This window comes from Coffea arabica, chromosome 6c, assembly GCF_036785885.1.
Source record: "Coffea arabica cultivar ET-39 chromosome 6c, Coffea Arabica ET-39 HiFi, whole genome shotgun sequence".
Lineage (NCBI taxonomy): Eukaryota > Viridiplantae > Streptophyta > Magnoliopsida > Gentianales > Rubiaceae > Coffea > Coffea arabica.
This window is the reverse complement of record NC_092320.1, coordinates 3,398,853-3,425,819: the sequence shown is the minus strand read 5'-3', so window position 1 is coordinate 3,425,819 and position 26,967 is coordinate 3,398,853. Positions and strand designations below refer to the sequence as shown.

General features: G+C 38.2%; 3 protein-coding genes across 7 annotated transcripts; all 3 read right to left on the bottom strand.

The window, feature by feature from the left end:
• Positions 1-320: 320 nt before the first annotated feature.
• Positions 321-17,198, bottom strand: LOC113695481 (uncharacterized). 5 transcript variants are annotated; one of them, XM_072052066.1, is made up of 5 exons: positions 16,746-17,191; positions 16,531-16,648; positions 15,736-16,283; positions 15,381-15,646; positions 321-678 (listed from the first exon to the last, which is right to left on the bottom strand). In XM_072052066.1, exons 1-4 carry the CDS (start codon positions 16,817-16,819, stop codon positions 15,406-15,408), a joined length of 981 nt encoding a protein of 326 aa, XP_071908167.1. In that variant the 5' UTR covers positions 16,820-17,191; the 3' UTR covers positions 321-678; positions 15,381-15,405. The 5 variants fall into 5 exon arrangements, with proteins under 5 accessions (XP_071908167.1, XP_027070397.2, XP_027070398.2 ...); XM_027214596.2 differs by lacking the exon at positions 321-678 and having other exon boundaries at positions 15,194-15,646; positions 16,746-17,190; XM_027214597.2 differs by lacking the exon at positions 321-678 and having other exon boundaries at positions 15,194-15,646; positions 16,752-17,190.
• Positions 17,199-21,136: 3,938 nt separating this feature from the next.
• On the bottom strand, positions 21,137-22,087 carry LOC113697440 (E3 ubiquitin-protein ligase SGR9, amyloplastic). The gene has a single exon (XM_027217052.2). It carries the CDS (start codon positions 22,085-22,087, stop codon positions 21,137-21,139), a length of 951 nt encoding a protein of 316 aa, XP_027072853.2.
• Positions 22,088-22,504: 417 nt separating this feature from the next.
• On the bottom strand, positions 22,505-26,492 carry LOC140008260 (pentatricopeptide repeat-containing protein At2g37310-like). The gene is made up of 2 exons (XM_072052065.1): positions 23,932-26,492; positions 22,505-23,826 (listed from the first exon to the last, which is right to left on the bottom strand). The coding sequence occupies exon 1, from the start codon at positions 26,388-26,390 to the stop codon at positions 24,462-24,464; it is 1,929 nt and encodes a 642-aa protein (XP_071908166.1). The 5' UTR covers positions 26,391-26,492; the 3' UTR covers positions 22,505-23,826; positions 23,932-24,461.
• Between the last annotated feature and the right edge of the window lie 475 nt (positions 26,493-26,967).

Sequence of the window (26,967 nt, the reverse complement as noted above, 5' to 3'; positions counted from 1 at the left end):
ATATAGTGATCACAAGAACTACCATAAAGAGAGCTACATGAGATCAATAAACAAAAAGATGTAAGAATTACCTTGTGAAGAGCTTATTGTAAAAAAAAACTGCAGACCTCAAAACTCATCATTTAGAGACCATCCTCTAATCCCCTAGGAAGTTCAGCTCTATGAATGAAGATATAATGGAGTGTAAATGAACATTATCAAGTTGGGACAAATTGGCATCACTTTCATTAAATAAGAACTTAAAATAATACCAAAATGAAAAACTTGTTCAAGAAACATAAATTTTCTCAAAAAGGTGATCAGCACCATAATGAAAGCATCTTGTTCATAAAAGACAAGTCTTGTTCAAAAGCAACAGCAAAAGACTAAGACTAAAACTAAGACTAAGACTATTACATAAAAAAGCATCAGCACACTTTGTTTGGTAGCCGCACAGTAAGACTATGGCAATTTCTTTTTTCTCTTCAGACTAGACGAAGTAGCAACACTTTGTTTGGTAGCAGCCACGTTCATATGTCCAGTTCTAATCCTGAGAGACACCTTATCTTTGTCATTTCTTGGGTGTAATGGTTGGCTATACTTCACTTGAGATCTTTTTAAATCAAACACTTCATACAAATTAGGTGAAGATGGGACAGACTCTTTGACAGCATCCCCCTTTTTCTGCTTCTTTCTTTTCTGCAAAAGCAACAACATTATAACATACAGTAAGTTAAAGAAAGTTTGAAATTAAAAAAAAAGTGAGACCATACAATACTTATAGACATTAGAGCTGCCTTATCAACTGAATTCTTGTTAAAAATTTAAAGAGTACATGTAACTAGATCTTCAGCTTCAGCTTTAGTATCATTGCAGTCTACAGAGATGTCTTCAACATTTACAGTGGTATTCTGAGGAACTTGGGAGCTTGTATGGACAGCTTCATTATGTTCATCCTTTCTAAGCTTGTAAGATCTCACATTGTGACCTCTTTGCAGACAATATTTGCATCTTATTACTACACCAACTCTGCTCATTTTCTTTTTCTGTTTTTCCTTTGCTTGTTCTACTTTATCCGTACTTTGCCTTCTTTGTTCTTTGGTCTTCCAGCTGGTTTACTAAACAGAGGTGGTTTTGAACCTTTAAGATCAATGTTCTTCCAATTACTTTTCCCACTCATTGGACACACACAGTCTTCATAGCATCTCAAGTATTTCTCCACTGTATACCAACTGGATATATACAACATTGGATCTTTTTTTTGCTATCCATAGTGCAGAAATAGCATGGGGACAAGGAATTCCTGTCAGCTCCCATCTCCTACATGAACATGTATGGTCTTTGATGTTTACAGCATAATGATCACTATATGGACAAGAAACCTCATACAAGTCATCATTGGATTTGAAAGGAAACACTGAGTAGTCTTTTTCATCATTTTTTCTATTCTCTCAACAATCCTAGGACAGTGCATATAGTTTTTCCACCTATTCACTACCAAATCCCTATTTTGCTGCATTCTTTGCATTATATACAATCTTGACAATTTCAACATTTCAATGATTGGTTTCTCCCTTGCATCTAATATTTTGCTATTGAAACACTCACACACATTATTCAATAAGAAATCACATTTTGGATAAGTACTAAAGTAGGCTCTGCTCCATTGAGATGGAGGTTTATCATCAAACCACTTTGCTGCATGTCTGTCAATTGCTGCCATTTCTTCCATTTTGCTGGCAAATTCTGCTGGAGTAGTTGCCTTTGCAACAGCCCATAAGACTTTTCTCAAAGCTTCTCCTTTGAATCCAGCAAGTGAAAAGTTGCCATGCATGTATTTCACAGAACATCTATGAGCTGCATTTGGAAAAACATTGTCATATGCCTGAATCAATCCGTTTTGCTTTTGCTTGTCACTTATGATAGTCCACTCATAATCCCTTTCAATTTTCAAGTCTTCTTTGAGTAATTTGAAGAATCATGCCCAAGATTCCTTATTTTCTCCCTCTGTTACAGCATATGCAAGTGGATAAATGCTATTATTAGCATCTAATCCAACAGCTATCAATAGAACTCCCCCAACTGACATTTTCAAAAATGTACCATCTACTCCAATCAAAGGCCTACATCCAACTAAGAAACCTTACTTCACTCCATTAAAACACATATACAACCTTTGGAACCTTTGTTGCTGTGTTTCTGTACTTGTACATTTATCCATAGTTTTCAATATAATGGAGCTTCCAGGGTTAGATTTCTGAATTTCATGCATGTATGCTCCTAACTTACTATATTGGTCAGTTTCACTCCCATGAATAATCTTCATAGCTTTTCTCCTGGCCCTGTATGTTTATTTTTTGGAGAAAGAGTACTTATTATCCTTCATTACAGTCTTTTTAAAGTGCTCCATATTTACCTCAAGATTAGTCCTAAACTCCTCCGTATACTTTCTGCCAACCCATCCAGAATTTACAAGTGGTTTGTCATATGTGAAACCACATTTGCGGGTGTCCTCAAATGTCTTGATTTGCACACTACTTTTCCCACTCAATTTTGCAGCATAAATAAACCAGTCACACCCTTTACTTCTACACTTAGCCCTTAATCTTATTTTGTCCTGCTTTACAAATTTACATGGTCTACCCTGTCTTACACTATAATTTGTGATTGCCAACTTGCACTCCTTTATACTACTGAACATCTTTTTAACTCTAATTTTGGATTGTCAATATCTTTAGGGTTAAAGACTCTACATTCACTGCTGGTTTCATCATCATCATGTTTATTCACAGTTTCAAAATCAGATTCAGAAGATGGGCAACATCATTGTCCTCTAGCATCACAAAATTGTCATCTCTTTCAATTTCAATTGGCTTATTTTTTTGAAAATTCTCATGGTGCTCTACACCAAACCATTCAGCATTTTTTGTCTACATTGTCATGCAACTCATTATCATCACTATCAGTCATATTATAATCAGAGTCCACTGCTGAGAAGAAGGATTCATTCCCTGAATCAGAATCATTATTATTATTCCTATTAGCCTCATTGTCACTCCCTCCCCCTCTACGATCAGCATTAGGTGTATTGAAATTGTCATTACCATCAGCCCCTTTATTCTCACCAATCTGATAAGGATCATAGCGTAACTGTTGAACAAAGATTTCATGGAATGAGATCTCAACATACAAAATAATTTTCCTATTTAAACCACCATCCCTCTTAATATATCCATGCAATTGCCTACTTGTTTCTATCCTTATAAAATTATTGTTTTTCCAACCATACTACACTCTGTGTCCATACAAACCAGCACTTTCAGTCAATCTGTCTACTTCAAAGACACTTAAACCTATGCTTTCAACATAGTCAATGACACATGCATCTCCATCCTCATAACGTGGATGAGGAATGTAGGAAATTAATCCTCCATGGTGACACCTTAGAGTTATAAGCGTACTGCCTTGCTCTGATAAAAAATGCACATATCAATCATTCAATACTCAACAGGGTATACATTAACATTAACAACGAAGCACTCAATAATGCATAAATGTCATAATCACAGATAAATACTACATTTTATGGGCCCATCTTAATATCATAATCAGAAATAAGGACCACATGCATTTGTCAGCTCCGACAATCAGATTAAAAATAATTAATCGTCTACCCAACACAACTCAAAGTAACCAAAATATACCCACAATACAAACATCAGGGACCACATCTACATATTATACTCACAAAAGTTAAAAACTTTTACATTTAATTCTTTATCTAAATAGCCTAGAAATTTTACCGTAATTTGGAGGTGCGCGATCGTTGAGTTCTTTCTTCCGAATAGATATTTTCTCCACATTTGGTGGTCTTCAATTGCCGAACTGGAAAGCTCCACTCTTAGGACGGAATGGGAAAGTGAAAAAGGGGGAAACTTGGAGAAGAAAGGGAGCGGGATAAATTTGGAGAAGAAAATGAGCTCCACTCTTAGGACAGAGAGTGTATTTTTAGTCAACATTTTGTGTCAACTTGCATTAGAGAGAGAATGTGTGGACTTTAGTTTGACTTGCATTGATTTCCGATGCATAAGTTAATGGCCATGTGGACTTCACCGTCCAAATTGAAAATTTTTCCCTTTTTTGACTAAATGTAGCAAAAAATAGTTAATACATGTACTCAATGTGTCTTGTCAAAAAGTTTGGGAACCAAATGTGTCGTAGTCACAAAATTTGAGGATGAAAAATGAATTTTTCCCGCAATTTAATGATGACACCCTTTGGTTGTATAAATAAATATCCCATGACTGTAAACAAACATGGGTCTCTATGATTCAAATCTTAGTGACAAAATTATAAAAAAAATATCCGAGTGACAAAACAAAAGAAGAGTAATAAAACATGAAGAAAGTAATAGATCATAAAATTTAAGAATTAATATTTTATATATTGATAGTATATATACTGTCATTTTTAAATAAATGATAATTATGTAAATTTTAAATTTAATTTTTACACATATATTATAATTTAATAGCGATAATATGTATATTGACGATGCATATAAGATTTACTCAAAAATTAAATCGCATGTTGGAGATCAAAGAATAATTGACTTTACATCTTTTGCGAATGCAACATCTCGTTCTCCTGCTTACCCCAAAATAAATAAAATAAGAATAAAAAGCTCATATCCCTTCCCAATGTCAATAGTAAGTAGCATAATTATCTTTGGACGAGGATAGAAAAAATAATGATCAATGTGAGGTTTGGATGACAATATAAATTGCGTCACATTTGGACATTTAGTTGTGTATTTAGTAAGTAATATATTGAATATAATCAATCCGGCTACCACCAATACAATGCAAACTCAAAGTGTGTATTAATTGGTCCATCCAACTAAAACAAATAGGATATGTTCGATGAGTGGCTAATCTCGTTAAAATGTAGTTCATCTGTTCATGTGTCTAAATATTTTAAAAAGTGCAGTTAATTAGAAAAAGTTTATAAATACAATAAAATATAATAATTATTAATATGTGCATTCAGATAATAAATTAAACTGTGTCGAATCACGGATTGTGATACATTTGTGCATTTTCCCAACTTACTTTAATCATCTGCTGCAAATTGCAGTTAGAAGTCCATGGATTCACCCTTTAAATTATGGTGTATGACTATGCAATTTTGTTTTCTTGTATTTGTGCAGTTTTTTGTAGAGTCAAATGAACTAGAGACTTAGTGCCAATTTCACTTCAAAAATAAAAAGAAAAAGAAAAAGAAAAAGGTGGGTTGACATCTGGTGGAAGATTAGTGAAGAGATGAAGAGAGGAGTCACGAGGGGAGTATTAAGGTTTCAACCTTTAATTCGTACCTTATGCTTTCTTAATTATTTCCTTTTAAGTTAGAGAAAATGGCCAGGAAAAAAGTCATTAAAGTATTTGGAATTTCTATTTTGGTGTCTAAACTTTTTCTTTAATCAAAATAGTCATTTAACTTAAAAAAAAAAAGTACTCTTCTTAAGTCACTCAACTAATAAAAACATTTATTGACAAAAAAAACTAATAAAAACGTTTACCTTTACTCACTCAACTAAATGAAAATACGTACCTTTTGGTCACAAAACGTGCGTTCCAATTAATTGAGCGATCATTTTAGTTAAATAAAAAATTTAGTAATTAAAATAGAAAATCCTAAATGATTTGCTCTTTAAATTGAGAGTGCTCGACGGTGGGGACTCCACTCTCGTTGTCGTGGAAAAGAAAAATACGCTATCAAATACCAAAGGCCGCCCAGTCCCCTCCCAATTCCAACGCGAGACACTACTATTTTATTTCTTGGCCCTCTCACCCAATCATTAGATTTGTCATTATGCTGTATCCGTCTCCGTATTCGATAGAGAAACATAAGGCGACAGAATTAAATTCTTGATGTAGAGCGACATTTATACATATGTTTAATATAAGAGAAAGAATTCCGATATTATCTATACAATATATAAAGAGAAATGTTACGACGTGGTGTAAACACACAACGTCATTTTTTTAAAATTTCTAATATACTCTTAATTTTAAAGGCAATTTTGTTTCAATTTATTTTTTTTAAAAAAAATCTTCGCGATTAGGTCAGAAGATAGTTTATCTGTTCAGTTATCCATTCACAACAACTTCATCGTACCAACTCTCAACTCCCATGTATTCTACTTCACTTCTACTTATCATCTTTCTATGTGATTATCTACATTATAATGAAATTTGACCCATAAAATAACTTTTTTTAAAGAGATAATTTTGATAAATATGTTTTGTCACCTCCACACAAGATAGAGCGTGCCTTACGCACTAGTTACAATAACAGTCGATTTGATAAACATTTGTAAGGAATGGGTATTTCATTAATTTATCATATTTTTTCACTATTTTTCTTTTTATGCTCCCTTCTTCTCCCTTTCAACTTCAAAGTTCCCAATCGGCAATCGCTGCAATTCAGTAGTGATTTGACTGCCCATTTTGCAATCACTGGTGGAATATCACGATCTAGTGTGTATAATATAATGCAAATACCATACACTTTTTTTTTCCCCCTTATTTAGGTTCAAAGAAACGTCTAAACCGTCAAAGGAAGGGGGGGGGGGGCAAAAGAGAGTGTCATCAATAACTAAGTCATGTCCATATTAACGAATTGTCCTGATAAGCTACACGTCCTGAAGTTTGTCGGGTCGATTTGTGGCAGAATATTCGTCACGCTTAAGGCTGCTGTCGAGTCGAGTAGTGAACTACTCGAGTTTGACTCGAGGCAAAATAACTAAACTCGAACTCGAGGTTGACATCAATTTATAGAACTCGAACTCGAGTTTAATTAAATGTAATTAATTCAAATCAAGTTCAATTGAGCTTATTCGAGCTTAATCAAGTTCAAGTAATAAAAATTAATATTTTATATATAATTTTAAATAAAAGATATTATTGACATTTCGCAATAATAAAAATTAAAATATATATTATAAAAAACTTGATAGAACTCGTCGAGCTCTCGAGTATCATATTTCTAAGATCGAATTCGACCCAATAGCTCTAACGTGCAACTCGAGCTGCTGACCAAGTAGCTCGCGAGCAGCTCCGGCCCTAGTCACGCTTCTCTTCATATGGGTGACTGATAGGGTGTTAATTGTTAGTAATTTTATTGTTAATTTCCCCTTTTATTCTTGCCAAATATTGTTTTAATTATTAATATTTGCTTATATTTGGTATTGGGGTTTAATTTCAGGAACAAAGCAGAAAATTACCAAAAAGGAGGGACTTTTATGGGAAAATGGAGACTTCTAAGGACCTTGGACTCTTGAATTGGTGGGGACCACAAGCTAGTGCAAGGCATTTAGTCATGTGGGCTTTTCAAAGAAAGCTACGTAAGAGACTTGGAGCAAGAAATACTTTGGAGGTTTTGTCCACATGTGCGGGGACCACGGATAAGAAGCATGAGTCATTTGGACTCTAGGAAAAGAAACGTACAAGACTTTGAATTGGGTGTGGGGACCACTAGAGATAGCATTAGACTTCCTTTTGGCTTTAAAAAGGGAGAAACGTACGAGAGATAAGGAATCAATAGTTTTAGTTTAGGTTTTAGCATAGTTTTAGTTTTTCTTTTCTTACCTCTTTCGCATGGTTGTTCTCCATTAATGGAGGACTAACTTCTCAATTCTAGTCAAGGGGATAACTGAAGATTTGGTTCAACAATTACTGTGAGATCGAATTTATTTTAATTGTTTCCTCCATTTATTGGTATTCATATGTTTCCTGCTTTTAACTGTTATAGCTCTTGTGTATGATTGATTAGTGCGCAATAATTAATTATTCATACAGGCTATTTTGCTAAATAGAGGTAATTGAATCCGTAATTGTTCGTTATCTCTATCCCAGTAGCAACTGGCGTAATTGGGTTTATGTCAGGGAAACATACGATCTAATTTAAACAAACCCTCGTAGCGTGTTTGTTAATTAGGATTGGGCCTTTCTAATTATTAATGCAAACCAGAAATTAAATCCTACGGTCGTACCTAGGGTTGTTTTTGGGTTAGGGAAATAGTTAACGGTCGTACCTTAGCTATCGATAAATTAAGGAAGGGTTGGTTGTTTAGCGCGTGCGAGACAACTATAACCACTCTATTAATAAATGTTGGGATTATTTTTGCATCAATGATCAGTGCATGAACCATTTCTGAAGTATACCCTTGGCTAGAGTTTCTCTAAGTATTTCTTTTAATTAATTATTTTCTACATTTAATTTATTTAGTTAGTATTTGATCCAAAAACCCCCCATACTTTGGACTCTAGAAGAAACGAATTATCCCCAGTCCCTGTGGATTCGACCCTACTCACCGCTATATACAAAATCTGTATTTTTCTCGAGTAGGTATTTATTATTGCACAGGTTCGGCACCTGTCAATTTTTGGCGCCGCTGCCGGGGACTGGTGTCAGAATAATTTGTTTCTCTTTGAGTTCACCTTGTTTTCATTTTTAATTTAGTTTTCTCTTATTTTTTTTATGGCTTCTAACACTCCGTATTTTGGTGATATACTGGATTTTATTTCCGGGGAAGGCAATGAAGCTAGTTTTTTTGAGAGGTCTGCATATGCAGAGGCACTAAACTCTGTTAGAGAAAGAATGGCTGCTGCAACCTGTAAAATTTGTTATGCGAGGGATCATTCAACCGGTATGTGCCCCGAATATCAAGATAATCTGAATGTCCCAATCAATAATTATGGAGATTTTTCACCCTGGTCTCGAACGTGGTATAACTCTAATCCAAACGGGTATGATCAAGAATGGTGGGATAACTCCAGTTATGATTATACAACAGGGCCAATGAATTTTCAGCAGCCAATGAATTTTCAGCAGTATGAGTCTCAAGAACCATCATCCGTGTCAGGTATGTCTCTTGAAGAGATGATAGAATTACTAGCTGCTAATGTATCTCGAATTCAGCAGGAGACACAAAGGATGAGTGAAGAGATGAAAGAAGCAAGGCGTGAATGGGCATTTGAAACGAGCAAATTGATTTCTCCAGTTTATGAAGAATTGCCCTCACCGGTTATTATCAACCATGAGGAAGATGAGAGTGCAATTATTCTGACAAATGACATGGTACTGCAAGAGTCTCAAGAAGAAGAATCTAAAGATGCAGTTGAAAAGAAAGATGAAGAGCAAGAATTAAGACCCCAACATCAAATGGTTCAAGTGAATGAATCCAGTGAACAATCTCCAAATGCGGTGACATCTCCTCCACTCCTTGATCAATATTTTCCTGACTCTCATTCTTTAATTCCTGTTAGTGAGATTGATTTTATTATACCAGACGATTTTGAATTTCATGCCAGGAATAAGTTAAGAGTCATGATGGCAAAATATTTCGAACCAATAAGTGCTCCAATAAGTGCTCGTGATGGAGGAGTGGGTGAAGATTTAAGATCATCACTTGTTTGTTTGGCGCCATCTACTAATCCATGGAAGACCGTAGCTCGGGTGGTCAAGAATTACTCCATTTACGAGGGCTATCAGGATTACATAGAAGATGAAGCACTGAAGCGAGCTACACGATTTTATCCTCCATGAATAAACAGGACAATGTCTAGCCGAAAACATTAAAGAAAGGCGCTGCTTGGGAGGCAACCCAAGGCTCTTTATTTTAGTTTTCTTATGTTTTTGGAGTTTTTGTTAAGTGTTAGTTGCATTAAGTGATTTGTTGTTTGGTGGCAGGGAATTAGCGGTTAGGCGTGCCCACGCCAAGTGGTCACGCCTGAGAAAAAGGAATTTTCGCTCAGGTTCTGCGAACTCTATGGCAGTTAGGCGTGCCCACGCCAAATGGTCACGCCGGAGGAAAATAAACTTTTGTTCAGAATCTGCGGACTCTATAGCAGTTGAGCGTGCCCACGCCTAAGACTGGGTTCCTCTTGTTTAAAAAAAAAAAAGAAAAAAAACAAACTTCCGTAGCCCTACTTCTTCTTTTGAAAAAAAAAAAAACTATTTTTTTTTCTCTTCTTCTCTTTTTCTCTTTTCTTTTTCTTTCTTTCTTCTTCTTCTTTTCTTTCTTTTTCCCTATTTCCCTTTCCCTTCTCTTTGTCCGCCGCCCATACACACGCTGCCCCTTCCTCCACCAGCTCGCGGCAAAGGCTCGCCGCGCCTCTCTCCACACGACCACCACCACCTCGCGAGCTGCAGCCAAGCAGTCGCCTGCCATCGCCTCCTCCTAAGCCGCGCCCCATCCACCAGCGCGCATCCAAGCTCCAGCCGCGCACCGCACACACCACCAACTCCCTCCCCTCGCGCGTCTGCCCAACCACGCAGCCGAGTGGCTGCCGTTGCTGTCTGTCACACCATCGGGAGCCGCGGCCACCAGCAGCCCTTCAGCTCACGCGCCGCCACAGCCCACGGCAAGATCCTCCATCGAGCGACCTTGACCTGGCCGGCCCACCACCAGTTCGCCCCCGTGACCGCCAAGAGCTCCGCCGTCGCCGTCACCCCCTTGCGCGCAGCCTGTCCCTGGCGCTCGATTAACAGCTCCAGTTCACCCCCAAACAGAGAGCAGCAAGTCAGACGCACGCGCGGTGCTAAGTCAGCCCCTGCCCTCCATTTCACCCACTGACAGTCACAAAAATTAAATTCGGGTGATTTCTTTCTAAAATTTCTGTCACTTAGCTGAGGCCAGATTCTTACTTTTTGTTAGCAGAGGACAGATTTTTACTTTCTTAGCTGAGGCCAGATTGTCAATTTTTACGCTGATTGTTCCCATAAATTAAGTTGGTTGCTAAGTTGATTGTTTGGGGTTTCTCAGTGAATTGAGTTTGCCGTTTGATTTAATTCTTCTCTGTGCGTACACCAGTGGTACTGGTTGTGGTAGTTTGCCTAACATTCATTCATTCTCTTTGGGTGGCTGCTTGATTGGAAGCTCAGAGCTTGTGACTAAGTTGTTATTGCCTATAATCTGACCTGCTCTTACTGGACTTGCTGAATTCTTGGGGGCATTTGTTGGGATTTTGGGTGGCTATGTGTCCATTTGCTGAAATTCGTTGCTTTGTTTAATCAGTCGCATTGCTCCTAGTTTGCTTGAGTGAAATTGGTTGGACGTCCTTTGCCTGTGGAGTTTAACTGTTACATTGTTTGGAGTGGTTTTCTGGTACTGATGGACTTGTTGGGCTTAAATTGCTCAGGGCTTTAAATTGCTAATTTGGTGAGCCATTTATTATGCACTACCCTTTTGAATTGGGAGATACCTGAGCTTATTGGGTTGATTTTTGACTTCATTAGAGGATATGGATTTCTACTGATCTGCATTTACTTGTTCCTCTATATGTTGGGGATTTTGTTTCTATTGATTGGGTTACTTGTTAGCAGCAATAGTGAGATCAAGGTTCTCTTCTAGGTCCAGAACCTCTTGACCTTAGTCTACTCTAACCCAACTCAACCATTCCCCGCCTCACTCACTGCTGTGGCCCCGCCATGGTCCCCGTGATTTCAGGGAAGTACCGTTGCTCTTTTGCTTACTATTATTGTTTATTTATCACATTGAGGGCAATGTGTGAATTAGGTGTGGGGGGGGTCAGTTTGGGTGCTAGTATTTCCAGTTTTCGATTTCTAGGGGCTTTTCCTTTATTTTTAGTTAGTTTTTGCCTATCTTTCATTTATTTTATTTTATTTTTCTTTCTAGTGGTCAGTCCTTATTTGAATACCAAGTTTGATGCTGGATTGTTATCTCTAACTCTGCTATTGCCAAGTTTATTAATAAAAAGGTATCAAGTTGATATGGTTGAGTTCAGGAACATCCCTCTGGTGAATATCAGTAATTGCTTGACTTTTCTAATTTTTGGTTAACTTTTCTAGGCATAGAGAATGATAGTTGGCATTTTTCATGTGAATTGGTCCAGTTATTAATTTTAGTTCTCCATATTTGAAAATTTGAGGCTAGCTGCTGTTATTTTTATTTTTAGTTATTGTGCTGTATGGTTGTAAATAAGAGTTGACTGTACTCCGCTAGTGATTACTACTGAATAACCGGGAATCTTCACCTAAAGTGTCGATTTTCGCGTCAAAAGGTAGTAGTTGCTATGAGTGCGTGGTCCTATAGCGATTGGAGCTGAGTAACCGGGCTCCTCCATCTATCAAATGTTGGAGTTCGCGTCAAAAGGCTCAAATGGCTAGCGATTAAGTCTTCTGTAACTATTGAAAAATCAAAAAAAAAAAGAGAGAAAAGTAGAAGAAATTGTGAAAAAAATGTGAAGGTTGTGTTAGTGTGTAATAAAAGTCAGCTTACCGATCTATGGGTTAATGTTGAGATTTGGATTAATAGTTGGACCATTTGCTGATAAATGTGAGCCACCATTCCTTTTTCTTAGATTAGTTTGCTTTAAATTGGAGGAGTTGGTAGTTCAGATGCTAACCGGGGTGATTTTTCTTGGATCTTGACCTGTGTCGCTTGATATATGATTTTCTTGGTGTCTTGGCAATATGGTAGTTGGAGTAACAGCCATGGTCAAATTTTGGTGTTCAACTGTTGTTCCCATGCTTGAGGGCAAGCATGATTTAGGTGCGGGGGGAATTGATAGGGTGTTAATTGTTAGTAATTTTATTGTTAATTTCCCCTTTTATTCTTGCCAAATATTGTTTTAATTATTAATATTTGCTTATATTTGGTATTGGGGTTTAATTTCAGGAACAAAGCAGAAAATTACCAAAAAGGAGGGACTTTTATGGGAAAATGGAGACTTCTAAGGACCTTGGACTCTTGAATTGGTGGGGACCACAAGCTAGTGCAAGGCATTTAGTCATGTGGGCTTTTCAAAGAAAGCTACGTAAGAGACTTGGAGCAAGAAGTACTTTGGAGGTTTTGTCCACATGTGCGGGGACCACGGATAAGAAGCATGAGTCATTTGGACTCTAGGAAAAGAAACGTACAAGACTTTGAATTGGGTGTGGGGACCACTAGAGATAGCATTAGACTTCCTTTTGGCTTTAAAAAGGGAGAAACGTACGAGAGATAAGGAATCAATAGTTTTAGTTTAGGTTTTAGCATAGTTTTAGTTTTTCTTTTCTTAGCTCTTTCGCATGGTTGTTCTCCATTAATGGAGGATTAACTTCTCAATTCTAGTCAAGGGGATAACTGAAGATTTGGTTCAACAATTACTGTGAGATCGAATTTATTTTAATTGTTTCCTCCATTTATTGGTATTCATATGTTTCCTGCTTTTAACTGTTATAGCTCTTGTGTATGATTGATTAGTGCGCAATAATTAATTATTCATACAGGCTATTTTGCTAAATAGAGGTAATTGAATCCGTAATTGTTCGTTATCTCTATCCCAGTAGCAACTGGCGTAATTGGGTTTATGTCAGGGAAACATACGATCTAATTTAAACAAACCCTCGTAGCGTGTTTGTTAATTAGGATTGGGCCTTTCTAATTATTAATGCAAACCAGAAATTAAATCCTACGGTCGTACCTAGGGTTGTTTTTGGGTTAGGGAAATAGTTAACGGTCGTACCTTAACTATCGATAAATTAAGGAAGGGTTGGTTGTTTAGCGCGTGCGAGACAACTATAACCACTCTATTAATAAATGTTGGGATTATTTTTGCATCAATGATCAGTGCATGAACCATTTCTGAAGTATACCCTTGGCTAGAGTTTCTCTAAGTATTTCTTTTAATTAATTATTTTCTACATTTAATTTATTTAGTTAGTATTTGATCCAAAAACCCCCCATACTTTGGACTCTAGAAGAAACGAATTATCCCCAATCCCTGTGAATTCGACCCTACTCACCGCTATATACAAAATCTGTATTTTTTTCGAGTAGGTATTTATTATTGCACAGGTTCGGCACCTGTCAGTGACAAAAATCGGGCCATCACATCGGGCTTCATTTGAGCGGACGATAAGTGGGCTTTCAGTGGTTCGCACTTCGCAGAATTGGTTATGCCCGACTATGAGTACCGAGGAGCAGAAAATCCTTTTAAAAGTCTTTATGAGTTTGTTCACCTTTTCAGAGGTGAAATCTTAGACCACGTAATTTGTTCTTTTTTTCCATAATCATATTATTGGATGGCGGAAGACATAGGGATACCAAAAAAAGCAAGTACTATTATATTTTCCTCGTTTACCTTTAGCATTAGAGAGAGTGGTGCAATTCTCAACTTCAAACCAAAAGAAAAAAAAAAACCTTCTTTTTCTTTAGTATTTTTACAATTAGTTCTGTATCAGGGGAGGCAGGCAGCGAGACAAGGATGGACCTAACTAAACTATTGAAAATTCAGAGGGGCCTGGACTACCTTCGAAGATATTTCAGGAAATCCTACGCTCAATGCTAGGGAGATAGGGATGAAAAATGTAAGTCGAACCCCTTGCCTATACTTTTGTACCTCCCTGGCCGGCCAACCGATTAAATTTTTCCCTCCTTTGAAGCTGTCGATTATCATCATTGAGTAACGAGGTAACAATCAGAAACAACAAACTTGAAAATTATCTATCTTCACAAGTTATTACGAATTGTTTGGAGGCGTTGCATTTATAGCTCATCTAATGAATAGACTCTTATTGAACTGCTATTAAACAAAAGAAAGAAAAATGGTTTATGGTTATTTACGCATGTGTTAACATTAGGGTTCAACAAAACAGTATACACAGGGTACAAACGTGGATGAACCGGAGTTTCAGGCATATCAAGCTCTTTGTCTCCCAGATGTACATACTTCAGGGTTCGGGCAGTCTTCCGAGGAAGCAAATTAAAGGATGATTATAAACAAGAATTTAAAATATGGTTAAGCCTGAGGCTCTTGTAAAGTTTGATTAGAGAAATGAAATTGTTGACATATTCGACCAAATAAAGAAAAAAAGTTAAGACCACCACCCCCTCCCCCCTCCCAAAAACAATAAATCATAATCCAAGGATGCCAAGTTGTAAACCAACTACTCCTAGAATAGTTGGTCATCAAGAGACTTTTAAGGCTCTACTTGAATATAAGTCAAAGGATCGAATTCCTTGGCCTGCACTCTAAAAATCTAGAGTTCCTGAAAAGTTTCGCCACGCATCCATCTGAATCGGTGATAGTTCAATCCCCAGATTTTTCACTTTGTCTCACCCCCCTCCCCCTAATATAGAGTAGGATTAGGTATAGATTAGAATCTATCATATCCGACCAAAAAAAAAAAAACCAAGTTCTGAGAGTGAATAAATCCACCAATCCAAATTGGACCCTTGAGCCAGTTTTATTAGATGGTAGGAAAGCACAAGCAGCATTCTCCTTTAGACACTATTCCTTTGCACGCACAGAATAATGCGAAATCCATGAAGGCAATATATATGGAATATACGGTAATTTTTTTCAAGGCTATAAGGAAATTAATGATGATACCTATGTTGCATACAGAAGAACTTGTCTAGCCAACTTTAATCATCCGTCTTCTCTCCATTGAAGTCTGAAGCCTTTCCTTAGCACGCCTTAGAGAATTCAGTACTTCTTTTACAGTAGAATCAAGGGCAGCCGGATCAATTTTCTGACTCGGCTTATTTGGCAAATCCACAGGAACTAATGCCATTGAGTCGTCCACGAAATGATCTTGCTCTTCATCAATCTCTCCATTTAAGAACAACTCCTCCTCTTTGTTTGAAAGTTTCAAGCTAAGAAGTTAAAATTACGAATTAATTAACAAAAGCAAAGTTAAAGAATATATCAGAATTTACAGCAGAATGCAGGGCAATCAACATACCTATCGTTTTCCATGTTCATTTTGTTGTCATTTTGGCTGGATACACAATCACGGGATTTTGCTGAATGGGGTTCTTCAACTGAAGAATTCTGACATATTTTTGTTGGAGATAGTTCTTTTTCCCTTAATTCTCCAGTCTCAAATTTCCTGGATGTGGGTTCCGGGTGGCTATGAATCTCTTCTTCATCTGCAACAGGAGTTTGCCGACTCTCAGAGGCGGATGAACTAACTTTTGAAACATTTTGATCCAAATCTTGAGATGCGACAGTGGACCAGGACTTTGCAGAATTCTCTGTCGATTCTTGAATATTCTGAATCTTATAATCTGGGTTGGCATAGGCTTCTTTGTCTTCTGTTTTGGTGCTTGTGGAAGCTGCAGAGGATGCGGATGATATTTCACATTTGTCCACGAAACTGGACTGTTCTGATTCATCTGAAACATAGAAAATCTCCATAGACTCGAGCTTCTTCACCAGGAATTTGAGCCTCTTTTCAGCTCTATTTCTTGATTTAGTCTCCTCTTGCAGCCGAGCCTCCAATTCAATCAACTAATTTGTTTCAGAAATTTGGCAGATAAAACTAGTCAGATAGTGGAAAGTTCGCTACCTCATTGCAAATAGGTAAAGAAAACACGGTAGATTAACGAGTAGTCATTTCGACCAGAATATTAACGAAAGTAGATTTACAGCTTGTATGCAACCAAAAAAAAAAAAAAGGAAAAGGAAAAGAAAAGTGAGAGGGGGAAAACAAAAAAACAAGGGAATGCATAAATATTCGAAAATAGAGAGAACGAACCTTGGTTGCCATTAGGTCAGCTTCTTGTTTAGCATTTCTTGAAGCTGCCCTTTCTGCCAGCAATCTCCCTCTCAGACATTCTACCGTCCTCAAAACCTCTTCTCCTTCCATCTGTTCACTGTAATAAGCACCCACACATCAGAAATTATATCAAGCTGAAGAAGTTACAAACGATTCAAATACAAAGAATCCAAACAACAAGAAGAATCACACACACGCACAAGGAACAGAAAGTGAGAGAGAGGCGCCACCTCAACTTTCCGTCTGCATTGCCTCCAGCTGTCGTCATACCTCGTCCTTTTTTCACTTAGAACAGCTGAGGAAGTACCACATAATCTGGAACTGTATGATAGGTGATAAAACTTTTGCTCAAAATCAAAAGTAGTCAAAATCAGTTAAATTGTTCCAAAAGCCACAACACAGTGAAAAGGGATTTTACAGACCATAGAAATGTGATCCTTTTCTATTGTAAAAAATTGAGGTATTATTGTTAAAGACGAAAGATTAATGTCAGGAGACTGACAGTGCCTGGAGTATGCTGCCCCACTGTAAATGGCTATGCCTTCACTTTTAAGTACAGGGGCTAGAGACTCGGGAGGGATAAGATAATGCATACGGTCTCTTGCTATACTTTTACCTTGTTACTGTGGGGACTGTTTCCGCTCCCAAAACTTGTAACTGTCCGTTAATTGCAAATTCATTGCTCCTGTTTTGAAGTCTCCGTACTAATAGTAGTAATTGGTAATTGGGCATTAGATGCCAGTTCAAATTGTATTATGTCCCTCACCTAACTTGGATGAGATTTCCATTTTTAAAATAAAAGTTGGTCGCTCTGGATTAATATATGTATTCTAGAGTAGTAATTTCTTTTCGGGAATGTCCGAGTCCGTTTCTTACGGTAATAGAGGACGTTTCGGATTTTGAATTTTGAAGTGCTAATAGTAGGTTAGCCTGTGTTAGAAGCATGAGAGTAGGGTGCAATCGAGTCGAGTAGAGTCGAGTTTTGACTTAATTCAGTCGAGCCTCCAGTTAATTTTATGAAGTTCGAGCTCGACGAACTCAAAATGTTGAGCTTAAAAAAAATTTATATTTTTAAAAAATAAAAATAATTATTTTATTTTTAAAAATATATAAAATAATAATTTTTTAACAATTAATAAAATATTAGGGATATATATGTATTTTTACTATTAAAATAAAAACATATAAATATATATATATATAATCGAGCTTGCAAGTCTTAATGTTTTTGAGCTCGAGCTCGACTTAATTAGTTCAAACTCGACTCGAGTTCGTATTCCAACCGCTCGCAATCGGCTCGTGAGTGGCTTGATTCGTGAACAGTCCTGTACGAGAGTGAAAAAAATATGATTCTTTTTTTTTTATATAATTTTTTCTATACTGATTGTCAGTGTAGATGTTATTGTTAGTCAATATAGATATTATTGTTAGTGTCAAATGAATGACAATTATGTAAACTTTAAATTTAAAATTCAAATTTTACATATATATTATTATTAAACCAACAGTAATAATATATACATAATTATTGATGATGTATATAAGTATGCAGTTTTGATGCAGTCACGCGATGCTTCCTGCAGTAACCCTCAGCTCCATCTATAGCTTCACTCATTGCTCGTGTCGTTGTTTAGCATGATGCTCACTCGCTCACATTAAACCTGCTGCCAGCAATCGATAAAAACCGCAAGCAGACGCGTGTGGGCGGTGGGAGGCCTCCCCTCTTCCCCTCTTAATTCGCCTTGAAAGCATACCACCACCAGATCAACTACTACCTTCAAATAACCTTGCCTCCTATCAATATATTATTACACGTGATTTCTTCTAAATTTATACGGATGCATAATGCACTGATTTGATCCGATTCTGGACTTACCTTGTTCTCGAAAAGCAAAATTGAACTTTTTGCTGCCCGAGCCAGAAATTTTTTTTGATAGTAGAAGTAATAATAATGTGTCATGTGTTGTTGCCAAACACAAACAAAAACTTCCTATTGGTAGCGGCAAGCAGCAATGATCACAGGGAAATCCGTGTCCATTTAAATCGAGTATTGCTTTCAAAAGGCTAGCAGCAGGTTGCATTGCACTCAAAGTTAGCGCCCTTGCCTTCATCTCTACTTGATTTTGTCCACCTACACACACCTTCTCATTACTACAGAGAGAAAGAAAAGACAATAAAGAAACTACTCTAGTATTCAAATGGGGGTTTGGATTGGAGGGACATAGCCCAAAATACATGACGAAATGGCTTAAAAGAGGCGGCAATATTTTGATGGAATTGGTCGGGCGGACCACGGAGTAAGTTAAAACTTAAATTTTGATGAAGGGTTTGGTGGATTTTAAAACCATGCCATCCCCTCCCGAATTCCCCCATATCGGGGGGCATCTACATGTATATTCATATCCTCGCCACATTCATTTCCGCATCATCATATAATGGGGCTGAAACTTGAAAGTGACGGTTGGCTGGCCCTTCATGTCCTTTGATCAGGATAAAGATCATCCTTTAACAATAAGTGTATTGCCCAAAAAAAAAAAAAATTACAATAAGTGCAGCACGACAACTTCAACCGTTGGGTCTGTGTAGATAGAGTGTTATTTAAAATAATTATTATGGCACTTTTTGTGATATAATGTTTGTGAGATAAAAAAGGTGATTGAAAATATAAAATGGTGAGTTGAAAAATGTGTTTACGATACAAACGAAATATTATCTGAAAAAAATAGGATATCCAACTAGTTTTCATTTTTCTTTCCGAGGTCCTCTCGAGAAATTCCTATACACAATATATATTTTTGGGAGAAAAGTTAAATAGCTACCATAGCTAAACAGATGTTAAAAAAAAAAAAAAAAAAACCGCTCCCCATATTTGACGGGCATCCAATGATGGCTTACACTTGGGTAGATTAGATTTTTAAAAATTTGATGATTGAAATTATATTATATCATTGGATGAGGTGATGTGATTCAATTTGAATCATATATTGGTTTCTTGAAAATTGGGACAACCTAAGTTTGTTTTGGACATTCAGACATGATACTTTTATTGGGCATTCTTCTTTTTCTGAGAATGGATTGGGCCTGATTCAAATCAAATAGAGTCAGGCTTGTTTGAATGTGATGCTGTTGGAATTACGTGCTCCCCAGCTAAAGCTCCAATAAACCTGGGTAGCTAGAGCAAAATATTGGACTCTTAAACTATTTATTGGGCTTCATCAAGCCGTTGACCAGAGATGTCATACCCCCAAAAGCTCTGTTCCTCTCCGCGGCTCCCGGCTCACCTGTTTTAATCCCTTTTTTTTTTCTTTATTTTTTTGATTATATATATATATATATGGTGAATTGATTGCATATTCTTATTCCGAAGTGCACGTACCCTCTCCCAAAATATTTCAAGAATCCTGAGATCCGATTGTTTCATGTATGTAAAATTAAGGCGCAATACACTTTAAATTACCAACACATAATCTGCGTAAGAACACTGAGAAAGGGAAAAAGTAAATAAGACGGAGAATGTGAAAGAACCTGAACTCTTCTCTAGTCGATTCTCTTTTCATTTTCCGCAACACACATCTAAATGCATGACATGTGCGGGTTAGAATTAGTTAAATTTAAAATAATTACGTCCCTTTTCTAGTAAATGAAACCTAGATGTGCGTTGTAAAAAACGAAAAGAGAATCTCCCGCAATTTAAACTCCTCGCGACTGATTTGTATCATTAAAATCTAGTCATGTCTTTTAAGACTTGTAAACAAAATAAATAATAAGATAGTATTACCATACATAATATGTTTGTTTTTCATTTAACCTTTTGTTTTGTAAATTACAGAAAATATGTAAGTCAAGGGGTCAAAGAGTACTAATTAATGGCAGGTTTTGGTTGGAAAGCTAGCTTCGACCAATGGGTTAGGGTCCCGCTTGTTTAATATCATATATATGTAGGCCGAAGGAATGAATGTACGTGTATCACCGTCCTTGTCAATATTTGGATTTGGGTTAACGAATAGGAGGAGACTAGCAAAAAAAAACATCTGGTTTGGAGTTTGTCCGACACAAATCGCCAACCTAAACCACAGAAAACATGTGGTAACAAACACCGCATAAATCTATATGATCTGTACCTTCAAGAAGAACTTGTGATTCCTCTCATTCTTCAAACCCATTCCTTCATCAAGAAGAACTTCCAAGCATACGAGTGTGTTTGTTTGGCCTGCAGATTGAGCTACCCATCTCGGTAGCAGGTTCTTGTATTTGACCAACATATACACCAACCACTGGAACAATTTGCATTTCCAAGGATCATATTAAGCGTGACACACACAAACATATACTATCAAGAGCAGAAAATTTCTTAGCTAGAAGGATCTACCACAACCATGTTATCCAACTTGAACATATTATTATTACTGCTTACAATGCCAATTAATTACCAGAAGAAGATAACCTTAAAAAGCTAGCATGTTGGAAAGTTCGTATAAAGTTGATGGTTGGTACCCAGTACTCTAAGCTGGACTACAGCATGGGATCCTCCCCTCCGAGCGAGGAGGAAAACGTTCTGCATCAGCAGTCAGTACGCAGTTAAAGGCTAAAGCTTGCCCCCGCCGCCCATGCTAGCCATGACCTCCCACAACCGCTCAATCTCGCCAAAAACATCGTCTGTCGGCAGCCTATACCGGCAACAAGGACAAGTGTTCTTCTCCTTCAACCAAGGCAATATACACATCCAGTGAAACAAATGATCACACGGCAACTTGCAAACATCTCTTCCTTGTTTCATGTTTTCCTTACATATCACGCATTCCAAGCTATTCCCACTCACCTCCACCGAAGGCAGGGCCACAACTACGGCCACCGCGGTCGCTGCCTCGATCCCACCTTTTCCACCCACACTCACACTGTCGTTGCTGGCCATTACGCTGACAAACCGCTTACACTTGGTCACCATCTCCACGTACTTGATTAAGACTTGAGCACTGGAAACTTCAATTCCCGAGGGTTTCAACATGTCACGGGAGATGTAGTCACAAAGAATAGAGCGCCAACGTGACGAGGGAGTTTCAAGCACTTCCGGGTAGAGCTGACGGATTTCGCAAAGAAGCAGGAGGAGGACGACTGCGTCGAGGTCACGGAGCTTCATGGAGCTGGCAAAATTTGCTGGGACAGGGAAAGAATTACCGGTAGAGCTGTTTTGCATGAAGCGAGTTAGGGCGGTGAGGTTGGACAAGAGGTGGCGGGCAATGAGAAGGGATTTGTGCTGGAGGGGAAGGGATTGGAGGTGGTGGAGAGTGAGGTTAAAGAGTGTGGGGATTGAGAGGATGGAGTAGAGGCGGCGGTAGCAGAGGTGGAAGAGGGAGGAGACGGAGTGGGTTAGATCTGAGAGTTGGGGAGGGGTTAGTGCGGAAAGTGCAGCCATGATTATGGTTTCTGCGGAATTTTGGTCAGCCATCATGGGATCATGTGCTAAGGCGTTAGGAGGGACTTTGCTTTGTATCCTGCCGTGGAAAAGATCCGAGTCCTGGGATCCTGCCCTGGCCATTTATACCTGGAGTTCTTTTGACTCAATCATGATTACCCACACAGCTCTTTACAACCCATCCACTTTATTCACATTGAACTGGAGTATTATTCTTTAAACTATTGCAGTTATGAAGTAGTAATTTTTATCTTAATGAATCTTAATCTAAAGAACCCACAGTAAAGAATTAAAAAAATGTTTCGTTAAAACATAGTATGGTCGGTCTAATTCTAAATCCTGTTCAGGTTTGTATTATATAGGAATAGTTCGGTTTGGATCGCAAATTATTTATCAATTTTTATTTGTTTACATTATCAATATATTTTTATTTTTTGTATATATTATATTCAAAAGGTTTCCTACTTTGTCATCGGGAAGGGGAGAAAAAAAAAAAAAGAAACAAGAAAATCATTGATGGTTGATTGATGCCATCCAAACTTCCAACATATGTAAAATCTCCAATTTCATTTAGCATGCAGTACTCTCTCAATATACTCATCTAAATTAAATATGCTCACAGTTGATCATGCAAAACCCTCTATTTAAAGAACTGTAATTGTTCAAGAATATATCGGTTGCAGAGCCATGAAAGTTTGGAGGTGACCAAATGAAGTGAGGTGGTGGAGTAGAAAAGAAGCGAGTGGCTGGGAATGTCGGGCTTTTGTCCGCGAGTAGGTGTCCGGTTCAAAGAAGTTGGCCAGTCCATTCCTTTTCATTTTCTTTGGTTTTGATGAGGATGAAAAAGAACAAGCAGAAGAGTTTTAAAGAACAATTGGCCCATTCGTCGATTAAGCAATGTGTCTTGGTCCTATAAAGTAGAATTAATAATGCAGGAGGCGCAATTCGCCATAGTCAGCGCTTATCAAGGGCTTTGTCACCGTTCGCACTTGCATTCCCCGCCTTCATCCCTCCCTCACAACACTTCTTGGGCTATGGGCACTTCGTTGGGTATGATTACGAAACAATTAACATTAGATGTGGCGAGAGGCGATGACTCCTCCGTGTTTCTGTCCACAAAACCACAACCTCAACATCAAGTCTGGTGACAGCACTCGAATAATTGATTGCACATCACGAATTATAAGGCAGACAATTGTTAGGCTTACTATCCTTCGGAGAAAAGAAGTTTGAAAAGTTACCACTTACAGGCAAGAGATCATGGGGTTCCATACAGGCACACACCAAATAATTTGCTGTATGGTTGGAAGGATGCAGAAGAATGAAGAGAAATTGCATGTTCTATGTGCAAGAATTACATGCATTTGGTTTAGTTGTCGCGGGATCCTAGATGCTATCCTTGGGCATTGCGGGTTTAATCATGTTAACTGAATGGTAAAATACTGCAGAGATGAATTTTTTGCTCTACTGCTCAACACTCTTGTCCCTAGATACGGTGAACGAGCAAAATTTAATCTTGTTTTGAGAATGCTAGGCTGCTAGCCTTCAGACTAAAGCAATTGCGTAGTTTTTTTCTTTTTCTCCCCTACTCTTTAATTAACTGTATGTGGTTTTAGGATAAAATGCCTTTGGCAAAAAAATCTATATTTCATTGTTTACCTCTAATAGTTGCTGAATAAAATTGTTTACCTCTAATAGTTGCTTATGCTCGTAGGTATACGTTTCAACCAGCTGAAATCTGTTCATGGATGAAATAAACCCATGGTGTATCCCAAATTCCCAATGGCTAGACATTTGGGCCGGCATGGCTGCTGAATAACATGGAACAATGGTCTGTGAAGCCAATGGAGGCACTGTCTTCTCTGCCATCAAACAGTGACCAGAAGTTGATTAGTTGCCGCTCTGGTGGAGTAGCGGAACTTCAAAAGCTCACGAATACCTCTTTGAAAAGTAATCTCATAAAATACCTGTCAGGTTAACGAGCAATACAGCTCCCAGTATCGCATGGGATCTTGATACATGGATATACTTCTCATCTCAAGTAAAGCACAAATGAAATGTTTGGCATCTCAGTACACAATCCAATAGCTTGTTCATCAACTTTGAACCCCCAAGTATGATACGCTTCAAATGCTGAACTGATGGAGAGGATGGAAGTTATTCTGCTACCTTCCAACCAATGCGTGCCTCAGTGAGCCAGAAATGGCTGTTTACGTAATATAGGAAATTGGACAAACATATTTGCTTACCAAATTGTATTTCATTGGTTGTTCTTATGTTCGGGAATGATTTATAGTTCAACCAGATATGTTCAGAAACCCTTGATATTGCCTCAGAAGTGATCTTCTTTTGACTGAGCTAACCAAATCAAGTCTCTCAGATGAATTTCAACTCGTACCAACTCCTCAGCAAGCAAAAACAAATGCTCTCCACAGCACATCATAACATGAATTCCTCCTCCCACCCATTCAGGCAATCGTTTTAACAAACCACATATTTATTCAGATTTTTCATCAGATACATCTTCAAGGATAAGGCTTTGCAAGCCTCCATGGTTTTCTATCCAACTACCGCCAGCAACTTTCTTCATCCCAATATTCTTCATTTTCTCCCTAATCACTTCTGCTTCTTCCCATCTCCCAGCTTTTGAATATAAATTTGCCATTATGACATAGTTTCCTGTATTTTCAGGCTCCAGCTGGAACAAGCGGTCGCAAATGAACTTCCCAAGCTCCACATTACCAGACAAAGAAGCCGCATCAAGCAATGGACCCCAAACCTTGGCACTCGGTTTAATTGGCATTCCATTTATGAGATTTAAAGCTTCAGAAAGCTTCGCTGCCCTGCTTAGAACTCCAACCATGCATGCATAATGCTCAGCTGACGGCTGAATGCCATACTTTGGGACCAAAGAATGAAATATTCCCCAGGCTTCTCTAACCAATCCTGCATGAGAGCAAGCTGATAAAACAGCCGTAATTGTAACTGGGTCTGGCTGTAACCCGCTATTTAACATCTCATTAAACAGACGAAGTGCTACACTGGCATCTCCATGGGCTGCATGTGCTGAGATTATAGCTGTCCATATAATCAGACTCCTACATACTGTCCTATCAAAAACACTTTGTGCACCGTCAATGAACCCCAACTTTGAATAGGTATCAATAATGGCAGTTGCTACATAAACATTACCATCACAATTGTTCCTAATAGCGTAAGCATGCATCTCTTTCCCTCCTTTCAGATACGAAAGATATGAAAGTGTGGGAAGTACGCTTGAAAGTGTCACAGAATTAGGCCTACAACCTAACTTTTGCATCTCTCGAACTAAATCTAAAGCCGCTACTCGCTGATTATTCTGAACGTGACCCGAAATAACAGCATTCCAAGTACTCAATCGCGGACTCCTCATCTCCCTAAAAAGAGCAACGGCTTTATCAACAAAACCATGAACCATGTATCCTGAAATAATGGCACCATATGTAACCTCATCCTTCTCACTCATCTCCTCGAACAGCTCTCTGGCATAATCCAAGCTACCAGACTTTGCGTAGAGGGAAATAATTGAATTGCAGACAGAAAGATCCACCTCAATCCCGCTCTCGATCACATACCTATGAACATCCATCCCTAAAACGAGATCGTTTGACTGTGCGCATGCCTGCAAAACACTGACAACCGTGACCCCATTAGGACGAAATTCCTTTGAATCCAACATTTCCCTGTACAGTAGCTTGCATTCCTCGTAATAGCCAACTTGAGAGTATCCCGAAATCATTGAATTCCATGACACTAGGTCCCTACAGGGCATTTCGTCGAACAAATACCGCGCCGACACCATGTCATCACACCTCGAGTAGCACGTTATCAAACCATTCACCACGAAGACATCTGCATCAATCCGTTTCTTCACGACATAACAGTGCATAATGTCCGCAAAAACTGAATGGGTGGTCACCGCGGCCAGCGCCTTCAGCACGCAAGTGACCGTAAAACCATCAGGTTTTGCAGATACTGAATTCGAATTAACAGATAAAAATGAAGAGAACAGGGTAAGGGCTTCCTCGTAACGGTTATGAAGAGAGTAGGCAATGAGGAGGGCATTCCAAGAGAAAGTGTTCTTCTGGGGAATGTGATCGAACACGTGATGGGCTTCACGGAGGAGATGGTTTTTGGAGTAAAAGGTGATGAGCTTGGAAGCAAGGAAATTGTCAAGAATTGTGGAGCAGAGGACGAGCCTGGCGTGGAGTTGCTTGGCTTGGCGGACAAGCTGGTGGTCGGTGCAATGCTGAATGAGGTGCCCGTAGAATGCGTAGTCGATAGGGTGGCGGGGAATAAATATCGGAAGGGCTTGGCGGGGGCAGCAGTTGATGGCGGCTGCGGTTTGCACTTGCATATGAAGCCGCAGTGTCTTTGCGAGCATCATTCGGAAAATTTTACCAGTAATAATAACGCGGGTAATATGGTAGTACTAGCAATTTGAATTGTGCGAGAAAATGTTGCCGAAAAAAAAAAAAAAAGATAATTGTGCGAGAAAGGAGTGGTTCCATCATTCCAGGGCCCATGGCCATCTTGATACTTGGGCTCAGTAGGCCTGTTGAAGATTATGTCCTGATAATTGTCTGGCGGCGCTGTAACAATTTATCTCGGGCCCAAGTCTAGATTTTAGTCATTTTACAAAATATGATGGACGTTTTGGACGATTTTTTTTTAATTAACAAATATAAATGTTCCAATGATTCTTTTTGCTTGTAACAATTTATCTTAGGCCCAACTCTTATTTGGGGATAAATGATTGATTTAGAATTTTTCAAGAAATCACACGTAGAAGTGAAAGTTGCGACCTCCTATTAACATTAGCAACTCGCTTATCAGCTGTGCCAAGATTATGTGTCAAAATGTTCTAATGATCTTTAGCCAATAAAATTCTTCAGTTAGACGGACAAGGACTCCACACTCTTATTTGAAGTGTATGTGATGTAAAATTACGAGTTCTACTATCA